The 19,224-nt window shown below is 53.0% G+C and overlaps 1 protein-coding gene across 5 annotated transcripts in view; it reads right to left on the minus strand.

The window, feature by feature from the left end:
* MFSD13A (major facilitator superfamily domain containing 13A) overlaps nucleotides 1-19,224 on the minus strand; it is a 23,935-nt gene continuing 4,711 nt past the window's right edge. For 2 of the 5 annotated variants that reach the window (XM_079900808.1, XM_079900807.1), the window contains exons 3-9: nucleotides 6,846-7,088; nucleotides 6,331-6,413; nucleotides 5,294-5,746; nucleotides 5,018-5,144; nucleotides 4,104-4,200; nucleotides 3,099-3,539; nucleotides 1-1,680 (exon numbers count right to left, since the gene is read on the minus strand). In XM_079900808.1, coding sequence (XP_079756934.1) covers nucleotides 1,418-1,680; nucleotides 3,099-3,539; nucleotides 4,104-4,200; nucleotides 5,018-5,144; nucleotides 5,294-5,746; nucleotides 6,331-6,413; nucleotides 6,846-7,013 — 1,632 coding nt within the window. In that variant the 5' untranslated portion in view covers nucleotides 7,014-7,088 and the 3' untranslated portion in view covers nucleotides 1-1,417. Of the gene's footprint in view, nucleotides 1,681-2,069; nucleotides 2,489-3,098; nucleotides 3,540-4,103; nucleotides 4,201-5,017; nucleotides 5,145-5,293; nucleotides 5,747-6,330; nucleotides 6,414-6,845; nucleotides 7,089-14,863; nucleotides 14,953-19,224 lie in introns of those variants that run through there. The other 3 variants (XM_079900809.1, XM_079900810.1, XM_079900806.1) reach the window with 3 other exon arrangements.

Here is a 19,224-nt window from a genome sequence, read left to right on the forward strand (position 1 = left end):
CAGATATGCTGATTAATCAGTTCTCCATTTTAAACCTGTATACTTGGGGGGTAGGGGGGAGCGGTTTTCCAGGCACTTTACAAATGTTAATCCATTTGATTCTCCCAACAACCGTACAAAGTGTAAGTATGTTTGTTATTCCTTATATAATTTCCCAAAGCTCTGCCCTTTGTTAGCTAGAATTTGAACCCAGGCAATATAGCCCTAGGGCCTACATTCTTAACCGCTGTGCACACCCTCAAATAACCATTGGCCTAGAGCAGTGGTTCCCAATCAAAGTCAGTTTTGCCCCTTAGGACACACTTGGCAATGCCTGGAGATGTTCGGTCGTCACAACTGGAGGGAGATGCTACTGACATCTAGTAGGCAGAGGCCAGGGATGCTGCTAAACACCCACAACGAAGAACAGCCCAGCCCCAAGTGTCTGCAGTGCCGAGGCCGAGAAACGCTGACCTCAAGCAGAGGTTCTCAGTCCCAGCTGCACGGGAAAATCACCACAGAGCTTTCCGAAACCCCAGTGCCAGGCGGTACCCAGACCCATGAAATCAGAATCTTGGGGAACAACTCAGACACCAGCATCTTTGCAAGCTCCCCAGCGACTCCAAGGTTAAGGACCTCTAGCCTAGAAGTGGCCACTCCTCCTTGCCCACCACGTCCAGCAGTGGTACACGGGAAACGCACTGGGGCTACGAACGCAGGCCTGAAAGCTGATTTGCTCCCAAGGGCCCATGCGGCCATGGGCCTGTGGGCTCTCCCTGCTACCCCAGTGACTCTGATGTGGGTGGCCCCCCACTCATCTCTGAAAATGCTCTCAGGCTGCTCTTATTAAGTAAGGAATCCTGTTCCCCAACCCACCACTCCCACACACAGCACAGACCTCAGGAGTGGGAATAGAAATGACCGACTTCGATCAGTCTGTGATGAAATGAACATTGCTGAGAGGCCAGCTGGGGACGCGGGTGCCCTGCAGCAGCTAGGGCGCGCTACTCCACGCACAGCTGAGGCAGAGAGTTCTGAGAGAAGCCACCGCAAGGGGCAGGTGGGACTCAGTTTCCTCTGACTAGGCCAAAGTGGTTTCCGAGCCCACATAGGGCGCCAGCCCCAGCCAGGAAGGGGGATAGGCCTCTGTGCCCACAGCAACCCCACGTGACCACAGGGCGGGCCCCCTCCCTTCGTGATCCTCTTCTTCCTCCTGCCGCATAGGAGGAAGCGGGTCCCTGAGCACAAACGCCCCAACCCTTGCCCAAGCTGAGCCCGACAGCCAAGCAGGAACTTAGACCTCAGTGACGCTCCCTGCGCAGCCCCAGGAGCTCCCACTCCGCCATCTGTCCTCCAGGCTGCACCCCAGGAAGGCGAAAGAGACTGGCCGCCCAGGGCTGCAGGTAGTGTCCTCAGCAGGGTGGCCTTGCCGCTCCCCTCACACCATCTTAATGTCCAGGGTTTGGGCCCGTGACAGGTTCTGACGCTGGGCTTTGACCGCATGCAGGCGTCTCCCATACAGCGTGAACTGGGACCAGGTGAACAGCTGCAGCAGAGCACAGGTGAGGGGAACCAGCACCAGCAGGTAGAAGCAGCCCTGGCGGAGCGTCGGGGCCTGTGGTGGGGGTGGAGCCGGGGGCTCTGGCCAGGGCTGGGCACTCCCCACAGGCGTCAGTGCGGGCTGCTGGAAGAGATCATGACCTAGGATGAGAGAGTCCGCAGAAAGAACAGGTCAGCCCTGGTCTCCTCCACAGTCCACAGTGCCGCATCTCACACGCCATGGGCACGTGTCCAAATGGCAGCTCTTGATTCCTCCCCCAGACTTGCTTCTCCCCTGTTCTTCTCTTCTTGTGGAATGGTACCGCCATCCCCCCAATAACCTCGAAATCTTCCTAGATTCCTCAGTTAATTTCACCACTCCCCAACAGCCAATCCTTCACTTCCCCCAACTCCAAAACACAGCCCAAAACAAACACTTCTTTTCAGCCCCCGGCCCCACCTGCTCCAAGCCTCCATCGCCTGTGCCACAGCCTCCCTACAGCCCATCCTCCGTACAGCAGTCAGAGCGAACTTTAAAGCATGTAAATCAGACGAGGCCACTCCCCTACTTAAAAGCCACCCAATAGCTGCACTGAGAATAAAATTCACACCCTGCCCAGATCTACAGAGCCCTCTTCACTTTTCCAGCCTCATCTCCAAACCACTCTTTTTTATAAATTTATTTCTTTATTTATTTTGCTGCATTGGGTCTTCGTTGTTGTGTGCGGGCTTTCTCTAGTTGTGGCGAGCCAGGGCTACTCTTCGTTTCGGTGCACGGGCTTCTCACTGCGGTGGCTTCTCTTTTTGCAGAGCACGGGCTCTAGGTGCGCCGGCTTTAGTAGTTGTGGCACGCGGGCTCAGTAGTTGTGACTCGTGGCTCTAGAGTGCAGGCTCAGTAGTTGTGGCACGTAGGCTTAGTTGCTCCGTGGCATGTGGGATCTTCCCGGACCAGGGCTCGAACCCGGGTCCCCTGCATTGGCAGATGGATTCTTAACCACTGCACCACCAGGGAAGTCTGCCAAACCATTCTTGATAACTTGGGCCCACTTCCAGTTCTCTCTGTCTGGGATTTGCTGAGATCTTTGTAGACCAAATCCTCGCCATTCAATTCACATCCTGGGTGTCACCTCCTCAGAGAGACCTTCCCGGACCACACTAAACAGCTTCTCAGTCACAATGGCTAGTTTTTACCAACGCACTTATCACTACCTGTTTGGCTGTTTATTGCCGACCCTACCCCCACCCCCTGACTAGAATATAAGCTCCACGATGGCAAAGACCTTGTCTGTCTGATTTTGTCATCTCCCTCCCTAGAGGCACCTAGAGCAGCACCTGGCAGAGAAGGTATTCCATACATATTTGTTGAATGAATGAATGAAAGAGTGTAACCCAGTTCCTCTACCCACATGCAGAGAGGCAGAGGAGGGGTGGCAGCCAGGGGCGGCCCAGACCCAGCCTCTGTTGGCTGGTTGCCATTCTCTCCCTCAATGGACCCAGATCCCAGGCTGATCAGCTGGTACACCAGGTAAGCTGTGCTCCCTGGAGCCTCCAGAGCCCCGTGCCAGCCCCTGGGCTCTCACCTGTGTAGAAGCACAGCAGCCAGGTGCCCAGCAGCGGGGCGAAGGTCTGGCCTGGCTTGGTCACCAAGGCCACCATGCCAAAGAGAAGTGCTGAGGCCGCCTGCTTGCGGTGGTTCAGCACCAGGTCCTCGTCCACCAGGTCAGTGACCACCAAGGTCAACAGCTTACAGGTGCCCTCAGTGAAGACACGGTTGCTGCCGGCGGAGAGAGAGCAGACAAAAATGAAGGGGTGGGACAGAGGTGTGGGGACGAAGGAGGGCAGGGCATACCTGGCAATGAAGAGGCAGAGCAGGCCAGGGCGGTCGGGGCCAGCGCACAGCATGAGCAGGCTCAGGCCCAGCTTGAGCAGGAAGAGCCCGCGCACCACAGCGTAGACGCCCCAGTGCCGGCACAGGGGCAGGAAGTAGAGATTGTTGAGATGCGGAGCGACATAGGAGATGCCTGGGGAAGGGGGTGCGGCCTCGTCAGGGGGCACGGCCACAACCTCCACAACTGCTCACGGTTGGCCATCGGAATCAGAGTTTGCACTGATCCAACACTAACGAGGTTCAGGCTCCGTGCTAAGAGCTTCACACCCTTTTATTTAGTCCTCACGACCCTTTAAGGTAAGTACTATTATCATTCCTACTTTACAGAGAAGTGGAGGCCCAAAGAGATGAAATAAAACACACCCAAGGCCACACGGTGAATAAGCACGGTCAAGACACACACCCAGGCCTGTCAGGACGGTAGTCCTCCCTGTGAACCAGCCACTGTACCACTTCACCTCTGGGTGTCACCGCCACCCAGAGGACCACCATGAGGGCAGCCCTACCCACTCAAACCCACAGAGGCTCCCTCCCTCCCTCTGGAAAACAGAGCTGGGGGCTGGAGGTGCAACCCCAGCACGGATTCTGCCCTCTGCCACCTGGGCCCCAGCTGGGGAGGCGGCTGTGCCTACAGCCGGGCTAGGCGTTCTGGGGTGCAAGCCTTTGTCCTTCCGGCCTGCCCGAGGCGCCCACTCACCCAACAGGAAGGAGCCAGTGGAGAGGGAGATGTGGTCTGACAACAGATGCTCCAGGAAGAGCGGGAAGAAGTTGCTGTTGAAGTGGCAGTGAAAGACCTGCAACCAACAGGGACAGTGAGGAGGCCAGGAAGAGGGCAGAAGCCAGCAGGTGGGGCAGCAGGAGCAAGAGCGGCCTCCACCCCCGTGTCCCTCGGCGTGGAACGTGCCAGAACAAAACCTGAAACCAGGGCTTCCCTGGTGGCGCAGTTGTTGGGAGTCCGCCTGCCGATGCAGGGAACACGGGTTCGTGCCCCGGTCCGGGAAGATCCCACATGCCGTAGAGCGGCTAGGCCCGTGAGCCATGGGCACTGAGCCTGCGCGTCTGGAGCCTGTGCTCCACAACGGGAGAGGCCACAGCAGTGAGAGACCCGCATACCGCAAAAAACAACAACAACAAAACCTGAAACCAACTTCCTATGCTCATCAAGTTTGCTAAAAGTTAGAAGGAATGACAAAATTGTCATTAGAACAATTAAAAGCTTTTTCTCTTATAAAACCTATCAATGCTAAAACAAGCTAAATGACACAAAAACAATCTATTTCTAAATTTGGTTGGCTTATATACTACATATGTTTTAGGTATGGCATGTGGTGTTTTAAAAGTCTCCAAAGGGGCACCTCTTTTTCATATCCTCGCTTTGCAGGTGAGGACACAGCTGCCCCGAGAGACTGAGACAAGCCTAAGATGACGCAGAGAGCTAGGAGCTCAGATGCTGCTAGAATTCAGGTATCTAACAACCCAACTTGTGCTCCTGCCATTGAATGGCCCAGCCATTCTCAGGCGAGGCCAGAACTGATCTCCCAGCTTCTGAGGAGCCTGTCCCCTTGAGTGAGGCATTCGTAGCCATCCTGGACGGAGGCACTGCTCCCGTACCTGCACCAGGTCCATGCCCACGAACCACAGGAAGTTCCGGTGGCGGGCCAGCTGCCGAAGGTACTGGCCCAAGGTGATGCTGCCCGTCTCCTCGCCGCCAAGAAGCAGCTCTTCTTCTTCACACAGGCTACGGGGCAGAGGGGAGTCAAGAACGGCCTAGGCTGGGCCAGAGCCATCCCCCACCGGGCAGCCACCCACCAGCCAGGGGCCCCAGCATGGCAGTCATACCCAGCAGAGTGCTGGCGGGACCCTGGAGAGCCAGAGCTGGCCACTCACCCGCCATCCACAGCCAGGGTTGGGCACCCCGGTTCCCTGCTGGCCGCCTCCACCCGCCATCTCAGCAGCCGTGTGGCCCCCACAAAGCCCAGCCCAGACCCAGCGGCCAGTGCCAGGCAGAAGGCGCGGAAGGAAGAGAAGTCTTCTTTGTTCCAGAAGGCGTAGGAGGCAAAGACAGACAGGGAGCCAGCCGCACTGAAGAGGGAGCAGTAGAAGTTGAGGTGGGTGCGGTCGTGGGCTGAGAGGGCCAGGTCAGCCAGCAAGGCATGATGGTGCAGGTCCACGAGCGTCAGGAAGCCATCATAGAGGCACAGGCACAGCAAGAACTGCAGGCCAGCTGGGGCCCACGGCACCCAGAACGCCAGGAACGACAGCGCCAGCAGCGGCCCATGCCAGCCCAGCGCCCGCACCCGTGCCAGCACCACGGCCCTCGAGGAGAGCCTGGCGCCTGACCTGCCAGGGAGAGGGGTGCTGTTGGGAGATGCCCCTACAGCCTCGGCAGGCCCCAGTTCCCCCTGCCCGGGGCCCAGAGGAGGGAACAACAGAGGCCCAGAGCATGGGACTCACACCAGGGTGGTCCCACTGAGCCCTGAGTTCAACCCCTGATTTAGGAAGCACAACTCACCAGTGGGTACACTCTCCCCTCTGCTCTCTTACCAGCCTGCCAGGGCTGATGGCCAAAGGGTGGTGGGATACCCATTTCTCAAGCTTGGGGGCAGTGATGGGCCCAAGCAGGGATGGGCTAAAGAAATGTGCCAGAAGCAGCAGAGTGTTTGCTGCACGGAGCCCCGTCCTGAGGGCCTGGTAAGCCAAGCGGGGGTAAATTTCTCCCCGAGCTGAGCAAGGCAGCAGCCAGCCAAGGCCACTTCTTCAAACTGGACAGAGTCTGCCTGACCTTGGGAAAGGAGGAAGCCTGCACAACAGCTGGAAATGGTCTCCCTTTCTTCCCCACCCCAAACACAGGCAGGGGTCCTCCAGCTCTGGGGGCGGGGGTAGGTGGGACAGAACCAGTTCTGAGCCATCCTCGGGAAACAAACCGGGGCTGGGAGCTGAGGAACTGACGGTCACTCAGCCAGCCGAACAGGGGGTCATTGAGGCTGTTCCAGAGGAGAAACACCGTCTGTGGGCAGAGGGGAAACGGGCAGGTGGGCTCCAGGCAGTCTCCTCTCCGGGGCTTTCTCCATCCCAGCCTGCTCGCCACCTCTCAGAGATGACCCCAGCTTTCCTTCCTGCAAACCTTTGCTCAGGTCAGTCCCTCTGTTATAACCCATAGCGACTGTCCCATCAAACTCCCACCCATCGAGGTCCCAGCTGATAAATATATGTGAATATATTCTCAATGTGCATACATAGAACAGTGCCTGGCTCACAAGACAGAGGCCAGGAGAGCTGGCGTAATCCTCACTGAGGAGTCATCAAGGCCTCCAGCTCCAGCTTTCCTTGCTGAATCTCGGTGGGCAACTCGGCTTGCCCCAAGCTCCTGGCTGGGCAGGATCCAGCCCTGCCATCTGCCTGGCTCCCACCCTGGCTAGCTGCCCCAGCTCTGGCCTACCTCTCCGACCCAGAAGGCAGCTTTGTTGATCTTGTACACTGAGACAAAGGTGTCCACGTAGTAAAGCAGGAACACGTTGTGCAGCACAGAGATGAAGAGGGCCAGGGAGCCATAGACCATGGCCGTGGGCAGGCCCAGCAGCCAGGCCCAGGGCCCACCCAGCCCCATGGCGGCCAGCCCAGCCTCAGCCCCAGGAGTACTGAGGAGCGCTCATGGCCACGGGCAGTCTGGTCATCCTTGTCCCTGGGGAAGAAGAAGCCAGTTAGCTGCAGGGATCAGAGCCAGCTGATCTAACCCCAGACCTCTGAGTCATCTCACTGGGAGAAAGTCTGTACGTAAAACAAAACTGGGGAATCGTCAATGATGTCCAGCTAAAACAATGCTGGACTAGATACCACTACTGGAGAGTAACCCAAGGAAACTGATAAAGGCGTGGGAAGAGAAGGCAGCCAGCCAGCAAGTGCTGAGCCAGGTCGCGTGCTAGTGCTCAGTATCTTCTTTCATCCATACTTTACTCAACCTTAACGGTCCAGACATGACAACCCTGGGCTTGGGCACACACTGTGCCTACAGTGGCACCTCGGGCAAGCTACTTAACCCCAGCCTCAGTTTTCTCTTCTGTAAAAAGGAAAAGTGGATGATCATGGCTACTGAGAGGAATGTAAGGATTAAATGAGGTAACTCACAGAAAGTGCTCAATAAATGGACGTTAGTGATCTCATTATCATCTTTATAAAATCCCTACAAAGTTTACAGCACTATTACAGTATTATAGGAGAGCAACCCCAAGCTCAGAGATGTTAAGTGATTTGCCCAGTGTCGCACAGCAAAAAAGTAGCAGATTTGAACCCTGACCTGTCTGGCTCCAAAGCCTTTTCTGCCACTTGACCTCCCAAATTGGGTTCCTATGGACTGCTGGGTAGAATGGAGAAACCTGCTGTGATGGCAGTTTCCATAGGGATATACAAGTTATAAGATATGATAAGAGTCCACAACTGCTCACGCACTTTGATTCCGGAAATTCCACCTCAAGGAACTAACCCCAAGGGAACAAGTACAGAGCTGTTCATGGCAGCAACATTTATAAACAGCCAAAAGCTGGACACAGCCCAGGAACACAACAAAGGGACTGGCTCAACAAGCCCGATGCTCTCCAGAAAGGCCAAGTACGTGGGCAACCTCAACACAGGGGAGAGAAACTCAAGAACATGTTACATGAAAAGAGAGAACAGGGCTTCCCTGGTGGCACAGTGGTTGGGAGTCTGCCTGCCAATGCAGGGGACGCGGGTTCGTGCCCCGGTCCAGGAAGATCCCACATGCTGCGGAGCGGCTGGGCCCGTAAGCCATGGCCGCTGGGCCTGCGCGTCCGGAGCCTGTGCTCCGCAACGGGAGAGGCCACAACAGTGAGAGGCCCATGTACCGCAAAAAAAAAAAAAAAAAAAAAAAAGAGAGAGAGAGAACAAAGGACAGCACGAGTGCCTGCTCCCAACCAGGCCGACTCGTGTACAGAGACCAGCAGGCTAGACTGACCATGGATGGAAAAGCAAATAAAAGTCAGATTTTTATTAAAGCAGCGCTTCTCATACTGTAATGTGCTTCCAAGTCACCAGGGGACTTTGTTAAAATGCAGATTTTGCCTCCATAGGCGTGGGGAAGAATCTGAGATTCTGCATTCCTAACAGGCTCCCAGGTGGCACCAATGCTGCTGGTCCATGACCACACTTTAAGCAGCCAGGCATTAAGTCTATCTGTCTCTTTAGATTCAAAGCTGTTGTTCTCTTTTCAGAAAAATAATCTCATGTGTGCTTGTCTGACCCCCAGAGGGAAGCTATGGGGGCTTCCTTCTCTCAAACTCCCTGTTCTGAGTTGAATGTGCCCCAAAGAGATAAGTTCAAGTCCTAACCCCCAGTATCTGTGAGTGCAACCTTATTTGGAAATAGGATCTTTGCAGATGTAACCAAGTTCAGATGAGATCATACTGAGTTAGGGTGGGCCCTAATCCAATGACTGGTATCCTTAAAAGGAGAGGGAAATTTGGACACAGAGACAGACACACACAAAGGGAAGACAGCCACCTGAAGATGCAGGCAGAAATTTGAGTGACGCATCTACAAGCCAAAGAACACTAAGGACTGCAGGCAACCACCAGGAGCTAGGAAGAGGCAAGGAAGGATTCTTTCCTAGAGCCTCCCTCCAGAGGGCACATGACCCTGCTGATGCCTTGATGTTGGATTTCTACCCTACAGGAACTGGGAGGTTGCCTTAAGCCACTCAGTTTGTGGCAGCCCTAAAACTTACACACTTCCTCAGAGGCTTTCTCTTTGAGTCCTCGTGACCCAAGCCTACCCATGGGCTTCATTTACATGTCCGCATGCTTGCACGCACACATGCAGAACAGAAACTTCTGTTTCCCCATCAGAGTCAGGCCCTGGAGGACCGACTTCAGCCCCAGTCCAAATGTGGTGACTCCCCAGGCCCTGTTCTTGCCCCATGAGCAACCATGGCTCCCCTTCCCTGCCCAGCCTTCAAGGGCCTCTGTAGTCTGGCCTCTCCCCGCCAGACCAGCCCAGACTCCCATGGATCTTCAAGCCACTGTCTCCTCTGGCCAGGCCTTTGTTCTTTTTTTTTTTTTTTAAATAAATTTATTTATTTATTTATCCATTTTTGGCTGCATTGGGTCTTCGTTGCTGCGCACAGGTTTTCTCTGGTTGCGGCGAGCGGGGGCTACTCTTCATTGTGGTGTGTGGGCTTCTCATTGTGGTGGCTTCTCTTGTTGCGGAGCACGGGCTCTAGGCACGAGGGCTTCAGTAGTTGTGGCACGAGGGCTCAGTAGCTCTAGAGCGCAGGCTCAGTAGTTGTGGCACACAGGCTTAGTTGCTCCGCGGCATGTGGGATCTTCCCGGACCAGGGCTCGAACCCATCTCCCTTGCATTGGCAGGTGGATTCTTAACCACTGCACCACCAGGGAAGCTCCCAGGCCTTTGTTCTTGATGGTGCCTCCTACCAGAAGCACCCTGCCCATGTCTTCATCTCCATCTCACCCATCCCTCAGGAGCCAGCAGCATGTCGAGAAGACCTTCTCCAACTCCTCGGCCCTCACTGGTGCCTCCTGCCCCTGCACAGCACTCTCCCACCTGCCCGCACTCCAGCCTGACTGTGGGGTTCTCCAGCGCAGGGCCTGTGTCTTCGCCCTCTCTCTCCCTCTCTGGACTCAGCCACTCTTGCTATAAGAGTGACGGGTAAGAAAGAGGCTCTGCAGGGAGAATAAGGATGGTATCTCATGGGAGTCTCTCTCAGGCTCAATGGAAGCTGAGTGGCAATTCACTCAAGAGATCGGTATGCAGCCCCCCCTCTCCTGTGCCAACCTTGTGCCAGCCCACGCCTAGTGGTGGAGCAATGAGAGAAGGAGGAGTGGCCAAAACTACCTGAAAGCAGCCGCTAAGTCTGTGAGAATCTCTCCCAGGCCATAATGATGCCACCTTGATCCAGAGCCGGAGGATATCCAGGTGGCCTCTCCCTGGGGGCTTTGAGCCCCTGAAGAAACATTTGGTGGGAAATACTTTTTTTTTCACAGCTTTATTGAGGTACAACTGACATATAATAATCTGCATATCGGGGAGTCCCCTGGTGGCCTAGTGGTTAGGATTCTGGGCTCTCACTGCCATGCCTTGGGTTCAATCCCTGGTTGGGGAACTGAGATCCTGCAAGCTGCACAGCATGGCCAAAAGAAAAAAAGAAAAAAAAAAGACCTCCCGCCCCCAAATAATAATAATCTGCACATTTTCAAAGTGTACAGTCTGATCAGTTTTGGCATAGGTATGCCTGTGAAACTGTCACCACAATTGAGATCAGCAACATATCCATCACCCTTTAAGTTTCCTTGGCACTTTCCAAGTAACATAGTGGAAAGAAGACACAACTGGAGGTCTCCAAAGTCCTAACTCCACCATTTCCTACCCGTGTGACCTGAAGCAATTTGCTAAACCTCTCCATGCCTGTTTCCTGATCTGCACGATGGGGCCAACCTTCCTAAGGCTAGGGTTAGCAGTCCATGAGAAAATACTCTAACGCAATGAGCACAGGAAGTGCAGCGAGCACCCAAACTTCAGAGATTACTACTAACGAGCCTCCCAGACCCTCCATACCTACCACACAAGGATGGGGTGGGCTAATCTAAAGGTGCTTTGGGGCTGTAAAGCACCATGTACACCTCTGCTGCTATCCTTAACCCAGGTCACCTCCTGTGATTCCCCAGACCCTTTCAGAACTCCCCTCCCTCACCTTGAAAGCCTTTGTCCAAAGGGAGTGAAACCTCCTGGCACCCCTACCCAGATGTCCAGTGGCCTGCCCTGGTTACTGGAGAAGGTGAACCCTACAGGCAAGGTCCCCAGCCTCCAGCAGCTGGGGCAACAGTAGAAGAAAACCTCAAAGTGCGGTGAGATGGAAAACGTATGACTTTTGCCATCAGAACGGCCTGGGTTTACATCTCAACTGAACTTTCTACTAATTGTAACTGCAGGCAAGGTCTGAGCTTGTCTGAACCTTGGTTTCCTCACCTGTAAAATGGGAGTAACAGTGCCTATTTTTATAGGAATTCAGGGAGGATTAAACTATGTCTAGGAAGCCCAGAGATGTGCTCAGAAATGTGCTCAGAAACTGGCATTTCCTTGGACTCACTTATAACAGATCAGGGTAGGAGCAGGGGAATATGCTGGTAATCAGGCCCCTTCCTGTGGTAGGCGAGTTTGAGAGAAAAATCAAGGCACAAGGGGGAAAGTCAGAAGAGGACGGCCTGCAAGGAGCACAGGCCCAGATGATGTTCATGAGTACCAGAGACAGACCACTACCATGGACCAGATCTAGAGGCAAAGCAACCTGTCCAGGTAAGCCTCTGCCCGGGAAAGAAAGCTGGGGGAGGAGTATGCAGGGTCACTCCAGATTCCACTCCTCCATCAGGAACTGCTTCCTCTAATAGCCCTCCCCACCCCCACTCCACCCCCACAGAGAACAACAGCCCTGCCTCTCGGGGGAGGAAGGCTTGGGGCTCACACCAGCCTAGTTGCATAACCTGGCTGAGATAACCTGTAACCTGCAACCAACTCCACCCTCACCTTGGCACCTAGCAGGAGAGCCTGCTGGTGGCCCCAGAGCCCATCTCCCATGCCCCCCGCTGGTATGGTCCCAGTTGTGTGGCCTTGAGCCAGCCACTCCCTCTCCCTGGGCCTCAGTTTCCTCATCTATAAAGTGGGGATGACAACGCCAACCTCTTAGATTGCTGTAGGGCGAAATGCAAAAGATATATAAAGCACCAAGCCTAGTACCTGGCACTGAGAAGACCCTCAATAAAATGTAGCTATTCATGGGCTTCCCTGGTGGCACAGTGGTTAAGAATCCTCCTGCCAATGCAGGAGACACGGGTTCGAGCCCTGGTCCGGGAAGATCCCACACGCCGCAGAGCAGCTAAGCCTGTGCGCCACAACTGAGCCTGTGCTCTAGAGCCTGTGTTCCACAGGAAGAGAAGCCACCGCAATGAGAAGCCCACGCACCACAACGAAGAGTAGCCCCGGCTCACCGCAACTAGAGACAGCCCAGCGCAGCAACGAAGACCCAACACAGCTAAAAATAAATAAATAAATAAATTTTTTAATGTAGCTATTCTTCTTCTTTTTCATGTCTCTGAAGTTTGGCTTTATGATCTTTAAAGAGTTGCAGTCAGTGTCCCCTTCTGCCAAATCCATGACTGAAGTTGTCTTTTCAGCACTCAACATTGATGCTTCTCACTGCTTGATATATCCTGTCATCCATCAAATTCTTTTTTAAGTGCCACCCCCAACCTTTGTTCATGTTGTCCCTTCCACCTAAAACACCCTAGATGTGACTACATACCATTTCTCAGACATATAAGATATGCCTGGTTTTTACACCTATCATCATGAATCCTTACAACTCTTGTTACTATTTCCATCCTCATCTTGTAAGTGAAGAAACCAAGGCTCTGAAGGTTAAATAGCTGGCCCCAAATCACAGAGCTATTAAGTGCTAGAGCCAAAATTCAAAACAGGTGCTTCTGACTAAAAAAAAAACCCCCAAAACTCAGCATTTCTCACATCACTAGGCCCATACCGCCACCACAATTGTATCAAATCGTGCTGATTCAAGCAAGGCCCAGTTCAGGGGCACATACCTTCCCAAGGGCACCAAGTCAGGTGTTCTCTCCCCTTTTCAGGTCCCTTGGCTCTGTATCAGGATCCAAATGTCTCCCTAGCCCTTCTCCAGCACCCAAGCTCCTTAAAGGCAGGGCCAGGTCAGACCTGCCCCTGATCTGGACTCCCAGCTTCCACCAGGCTCCTTCACCACACAGTAAGTGCTCAATTAATACCTTCTGGGTCAATTTGACCCTAAAAGGCCAATGTGGACATCCGCAGCCCAACGGGAGAGCAGTGTGAGGAGGAGTGTCCTCCCCAGATCCCACTGTGCCCCTCAGCTCTGCATTCTGCTTGGCTGTGGGAGTCAAAAAGAGGCAACCTGGGGAACCCTGATGTGAAACATGGACAGCAAGGCAACAGGTGAGGCAACAAAGAGGAACAGTGATAATAACAAAATGTAACACTTATTAAGCTTTCACCCGTGTGCTAAGGAAAATTGATACACACCAGATCAGGAAGGGCTTTGGAAACCACACACAAGATCCTATCCTGAGGACAATAGGATGGGGGGCACTGGGAGTGGCCAGGTGACAGAATCAGATGTTTAGAAGGAGCCCCCAGCATCATGTAAAAACTCTCCCCTCCTCACCCCATCAGGCTTCTGGGAGATAAAGAACCAGAAAATGATAGAAACAGTAGCAGCTCCCTGATTTCTGAACCAGCCTGTGGTGAGTAGGGGGCTGATGAATTTGGTAGAGGAAACCAAGAATGACAGACCCTGGGGTGAGGGGCTTCAGAAAGAGGGTGGGTGTTAGCTTCTGATTCCTTTCAGAGGACTAGAGACTGTATGAGAAGCTATTAGTATGGAGGGAAAAAATCTACTAAAATAAGCATAATGTGGAGTTGGGAGCCCTGGGTCAAGTTTGAACCTTATCACTAACTAGCTCTCTGAGTTTATTCCTACATCTGCAAAGCGGGAGAAAATTCCATTCCCTGCCTGTCCCGGGAGTATTAAATGAATATGAAAGGTATTATACCCTCCGCAAATATTAGGTGTGTCCTTTTTTCAACAAGCAGGTGACCTCTGAATTGTCTTCTGTGTTTCTTGTTTCACACCCCCTTTGTCTCCCTGCTCAGTCTCCCCACGGCAGGACCAGCCCTGGCAGGGCTGTTGGGGATGCCCAACCCTGGAGGGGTGCCCACTTTCCATGCAGTGACTAATGGGCCCATCCTCCTCCTCAGGCTGGAAACGAACTTCACCCTACTGGGGGAGGGACCTTCTCCCTTTCCCTCCCTGCTCCGCAGCAGCACTGGAGGATCAGAAACTTCACCTCAGGACCATGCACCCCTCGCGAGCCACAGAGGAGTCTGGGAACCCAGGAGTTCCTTACTCAATAGCTGGCACTGAACCATGTGGTGGTTCTCCAGCCTGTCAGCACATTAAAATCACCTGAGGAGCTGCTCAATAACACGAAAGCCCAAGCCTCACCCCTGACCAATTAAATCGTAATTTCTAAGGATGGGGCCCAGCATCGGTGTTCTTTTAAAGCTCCCCAATTGGTTCTACAACGCCACCAGGGTTAAAAGCCATTATGTTAATGAAATGGATCCCGGCCTGAAGCATCACGCGACCCCAGGGAGTCCCTCTGCAAGAATTCCATCCTCACCCCTTGAGCCCAAGCTTCTCCCACCCTGCCCCGAGGCACTCTCTCAACCCACACCCAGATCACTTCAGGAACTCCCACAGACAGCCCCCAGGACTCCCAGAGCAGACAGCATTCCTGTACCCTTCGGGTGTGTCCTTTGTGACCAACTGGCCCCTAGTCCGGCCCGCTCCTGCCCCCAAGCCCCGGCCGCGGGCCAGCCCCTCACCGAAATTGTGGCAGGCGAAGCCTAATCCCGCGGCAGCCCGGAGCCAGGTGCCAGCCAGTGCGCCTGCGCGCAGGCCTCCAGCAGCTTCTCCAGCCCCTTCTTCCGCTCCTGCCCAGCGATTGGCTCCGCGTGGTCCGGGACCGCTGCTTCGGCAGGTGCTCGCGCCCGAGGATGCCGCCGCCATATTTGTTACGGGCGCTTGCCCTTAGGGACCAAAAAGAGGACGTGGGCGCCAGCAAAAAACGGGCAGATTGTCTGTATTCCTGGCCGGTTCACCCCCTCCCTCTCACTTCCACGAAGGCTTAATGTCATTTCAGTTCAAAGCAACAAGGTTTTTTCTGAGAGCTTCCCATCCTCTCCCCCGTCCTTTTTTTTTGCCTGTCGTGCGGCTGGTGGGATCTTAATTAACCCACCAGGGATCGAATCTGCACCCACTGCAGTGGAAGCCAGGAGTCTTAACCACTAGACCTCCGGGGAAGTCCCCCACCCCTACTATTAATTCGGAAAATGAAGAGAGCTCAGCACCTTCCTTCAAGCCTTGTGATGTGACTGGATGCACAGCTGAGACAGATATAAAGATGACAGTGGCATGACCTGGGACTCCCTGATGCTGGATTGTGAGCTTGTCAAGAGTGGACAGGCCCAGCTTGAGCTGTGGGCACCAGGGTTCAGGCCACAGGCACCAGGCCCTGAGAGAGCAACCAAGCAGCCCAACCTCTTCTTCTTATTATTTTCTTGTTTCATTTCTTTTTTTTTTTTGGTTGCACCAGGTGTTAGTTGCGGCACGTGGGCTCCTTAGTTGTGGCATGCGAGCTCTTAGTTGCGGCATGCATGTGGGATCTAGTTCCGGGACCAGGGATCAAACCCAGGCCCCCTGCCTTGGGAGCTCAGAGTCTTATCCACTACGCCACCAGGGAAGTCCCAACCTCCTATTAATAGTAATAGTAAAATATAAGGCTACGGAGCTCTTACAGTGTGCCCTGTGCTGTGTTAAGCACTCTACATGCATTATCTTGTTGAGTCCTCACATAGTCATCCCTGGGAGGTAGGTGCTATTATCCCCATTTTACAGATGAGGAAACTGAGGTTGGGAGAGATTCAGTGACTTTCACACAGCAAGCAAGAGGCCCAGACAAGTTGGAACCCAGACTTTCTGACTCTCAGAACAGGAGTCTTCCCTCTTCCTACCCCTGCCCAGACCCTGAAAGTCAAGTTTTGTTTTGCTCAGTCTAGTCTGGTAAGGATGTCCCACGTCTTCTCCCAACAGGCCTGTAAGCCTACTTAGATTTCTAGGCAATTAGACAGCACAGACTCCAGACTTGCTGTTTCCCTACCCTGGGATATGGGGCCATGAGTGTGGCTTTTGGCTTCTGGGGGACCTGGGACTCAGTTCCCTAGCTCCACCACTTCTTTTTCGGGGATGCTCTTTTTGTGAGCCTCTGTTTTACTCCTTAGAGGGATTTTGTGGGCATTAAATGAGAAATAGGAGTGTAAGAGTTCTGTTGTCAACAGGAATATCATCCTCTGCCTCCTTCCTGACAACCTGGCAAGGGCCCACCCAGAGCAAACAGTCCAATACAAGAGCCCAGGTGTCCAGGTGCTAGAGTCTGTTCAACCAGTTCCTGGGGAGCCCCAGAGGCCCCATGAACCTTGTCCCCAGCGTTCATTTCCCACCAGTCTGTCTCACTTTCCTCCTCCCCAGTCCTGCCTTTTCAGACCCTCTTCTTACCTCCTAGGTCTCCTCTTGGCCACACACACATCACCTCTTTTCTAGACTTCAAGCAATTGATGAAACCCCTCATGCTCCAGAAAGCCCTCATGACTAGAAGGAAGATTACCATTTCTCTCCCACCCTTACCCCTTACCCCCATCTATGCTTTACTGGCTGTGAGAATAGAGGGCAGGAAGGGCAGGAAACCAGCATTCAGCATAGAGTCTGGTACACTAGGGCCTCCATAAATTGACTAAAGGAGTCCCTCTGCCGTTCCATCTCTGGCCAGCATGTGCCTTTATTTCAAAGCAACACTGAGCCTTTACTTAGCCCTCCCTGGGTATCCCGTGGGGGAACAGGAGAATGCGGAGAGCTGCCAAGGGGCTGGAACTGGATGTGACCTTATAGGAAAGACTTTGGCTCCTGTGTTGCACTGAATACCCCAGTCTGAGTTCCCTCAGCCCTCTGATTTTACAGACAATGTAACCAGTTACCCTTTTTTGTCAGCACCAGGGCTGGGCCTTGTGATTATCTCTGATTTCCCTTCCCAGTTGTCAAGCACAGAGATAACTGGGAGGGGACATGGGGTGCAATTGAAGATCATATCGCCTGCCTTGAATCATACCGGAGTCTCTGGATCATGGGAGAGAGACATACAAAAACTCTCCCTGAAGTTCTCTCCTCCCTTGGCTCTGACCTCTGTGATCTAGGTTCCGCCATGTTCTCCTCCTACCTAACAACTCCTCCTCGGGCCCCTTCACCGGGGCACTTTTTCCCAGGGCTTTCTTAGTTGCAGAGAGGTCCCCCAAATTTCCATTTTCAAAACTCTTCACACATTCACTTAAACTTGTCAGGCCATACACTATATGGGGTAAAAGGGACTTCAAAAACAAGATTGCCTGTTGGTGGGAATATAAATTGGTGCAGCCACTATGGAAAGCAGTATGGAGGTTTCTCAAAAAACTAAAAATAGGGCTTCCCTGGTGGTGCAGTGGTTGAGAGTCCGCCTGCCGATGCAGGGGACACGGGTTCGTGCCCCGGTCCGGGAAGATCCCACATGCAGCAGAGCTGCTGGGCCCGTGAGCCATGGCCGCTGAGCCTGCGCGTCCGGAGCCTGTCGCTCCGCAACGGAGAGGCCACAACAGTGAGAGGCCCGCGTACCGCAAAAAAAAAAAAACAACTAAAAATAGAACTACCGGATGTCCCTGGTGGAGCAGTGCCTAAGAATCCGCTTGCCAATGCAGGCGACACCGGTTCGATCCCTGATCCGGGAAAATCCCACATGCCGCGGAGCAAATAAGCCCATGCGCCACAACTACTAAGCCTGTGCTCTAGAGCCCACGAGCCAGAACTACTGAGCCCACGCGCCACAACTACTGAAGCCTGCGCACGCTAGAGCCCGCATGCAACAACCACTGAACCTGCATGCTGCAACCACTGAAGCCCGTGTGCCTAGCGCCCGTGCTCTGCAAAAGAGAAGCCACCACAGTGAGAAGCCCGCACACTACATGAAGACCCAACACAGCCAAAAATAAATAAATAAATTAATTAATTAATTAATTAAAAATAGAACTAGCATATGACCCAGTAATTCCACTCCTGGGTATTTATCTAAAAAAAAAATGAAAACACTGTTTGAAAAGATACATGCACCCCATTGTTCATAGCAGCATTATTTACAATTGCCAAGATATGGAAGCAACCTGTGTCCATCAAAAGATGAATGGATAAAGAACAAGTGAGCCTAGGGATTTCCCTGGCAGTCCAGTGGCTAAGACTCCGTGCTCCCAATGTAGGGGGCACAGGTTCGATCCCTGGTCAGGGAACTAGATCCTGCACACTGCAACTAAAAGATCCCACATGCCTCAACTAAAAGATCCCACACACCACAATGAAGATCCCGCGTGGCACAACTAAGACCCAGCATACCCAAATAAATAAATATTTAAAAAAGGAACATGTGAGCATATATATATGTGTGTGTGTGTGTGTGTGTGTGTGTGTGTATACACACACATATATATGCACACATACAGAATGGAATACTACTCAGCCATAAAAAAGAATAAAATCTTGCCATTTGCAGCAACATGGATGGACTTGGAAGGTATTATGCTAAGTGAAATAAGTCCGACAGAGAAAGACAAATACTGTATGATTTCATTTCTATGTGGAATCTAAAAAATAAAACAAACTAGTGCATATGAGAAAAAAGAAACAGGACTTCCTTGGTGGTGCAGTGGTTAAGAATCCGCCTGCCAATGCAGAGGACACGGGTTTGAGCCCTGGCCCAGGAATATCCCAAATGCTGTGGAGCAACTAAGCCCATGCACCACAACTACTGAGCCTGCACTCTAGAGCCCACGAGTCACAACCACTGAGCCCGTGTGCCACAACTACTGAAACCTGCGCACCTAGAGCCCGTGCTCTGCAATGAGAAGCCACCGCAATGAGAAGCCCATGCACCACAACGAAGAGTAGCCCCTGCTCTCTGCAACTAGAGAAAGCCCGCACTCAGCAACGGAGATCCAACAGAGCCAAAAATAAATAAATAAATAAATATTTTTAAAAAGTAATTTAAAAAAAAAAACAGACTCAGATATAGAGAAGAAATTAGTGGTTACCAGTTGGGAGAGGGAACGAGGGAGAG

The sequence above is a fragment of the Stenella coeruleoalba genome, assembly GCF_951394435.1.
Source record: "Stenella coeruleoalba genome assembly, chromosome: 16".
In the NCBI taxonomy this organism is placed as follows: Eukaryota; Metazoa; Chordata; class Mammalia; order Artiodactyla; family Delphinidae; genus Stenella; species Stenella coeruleoalba.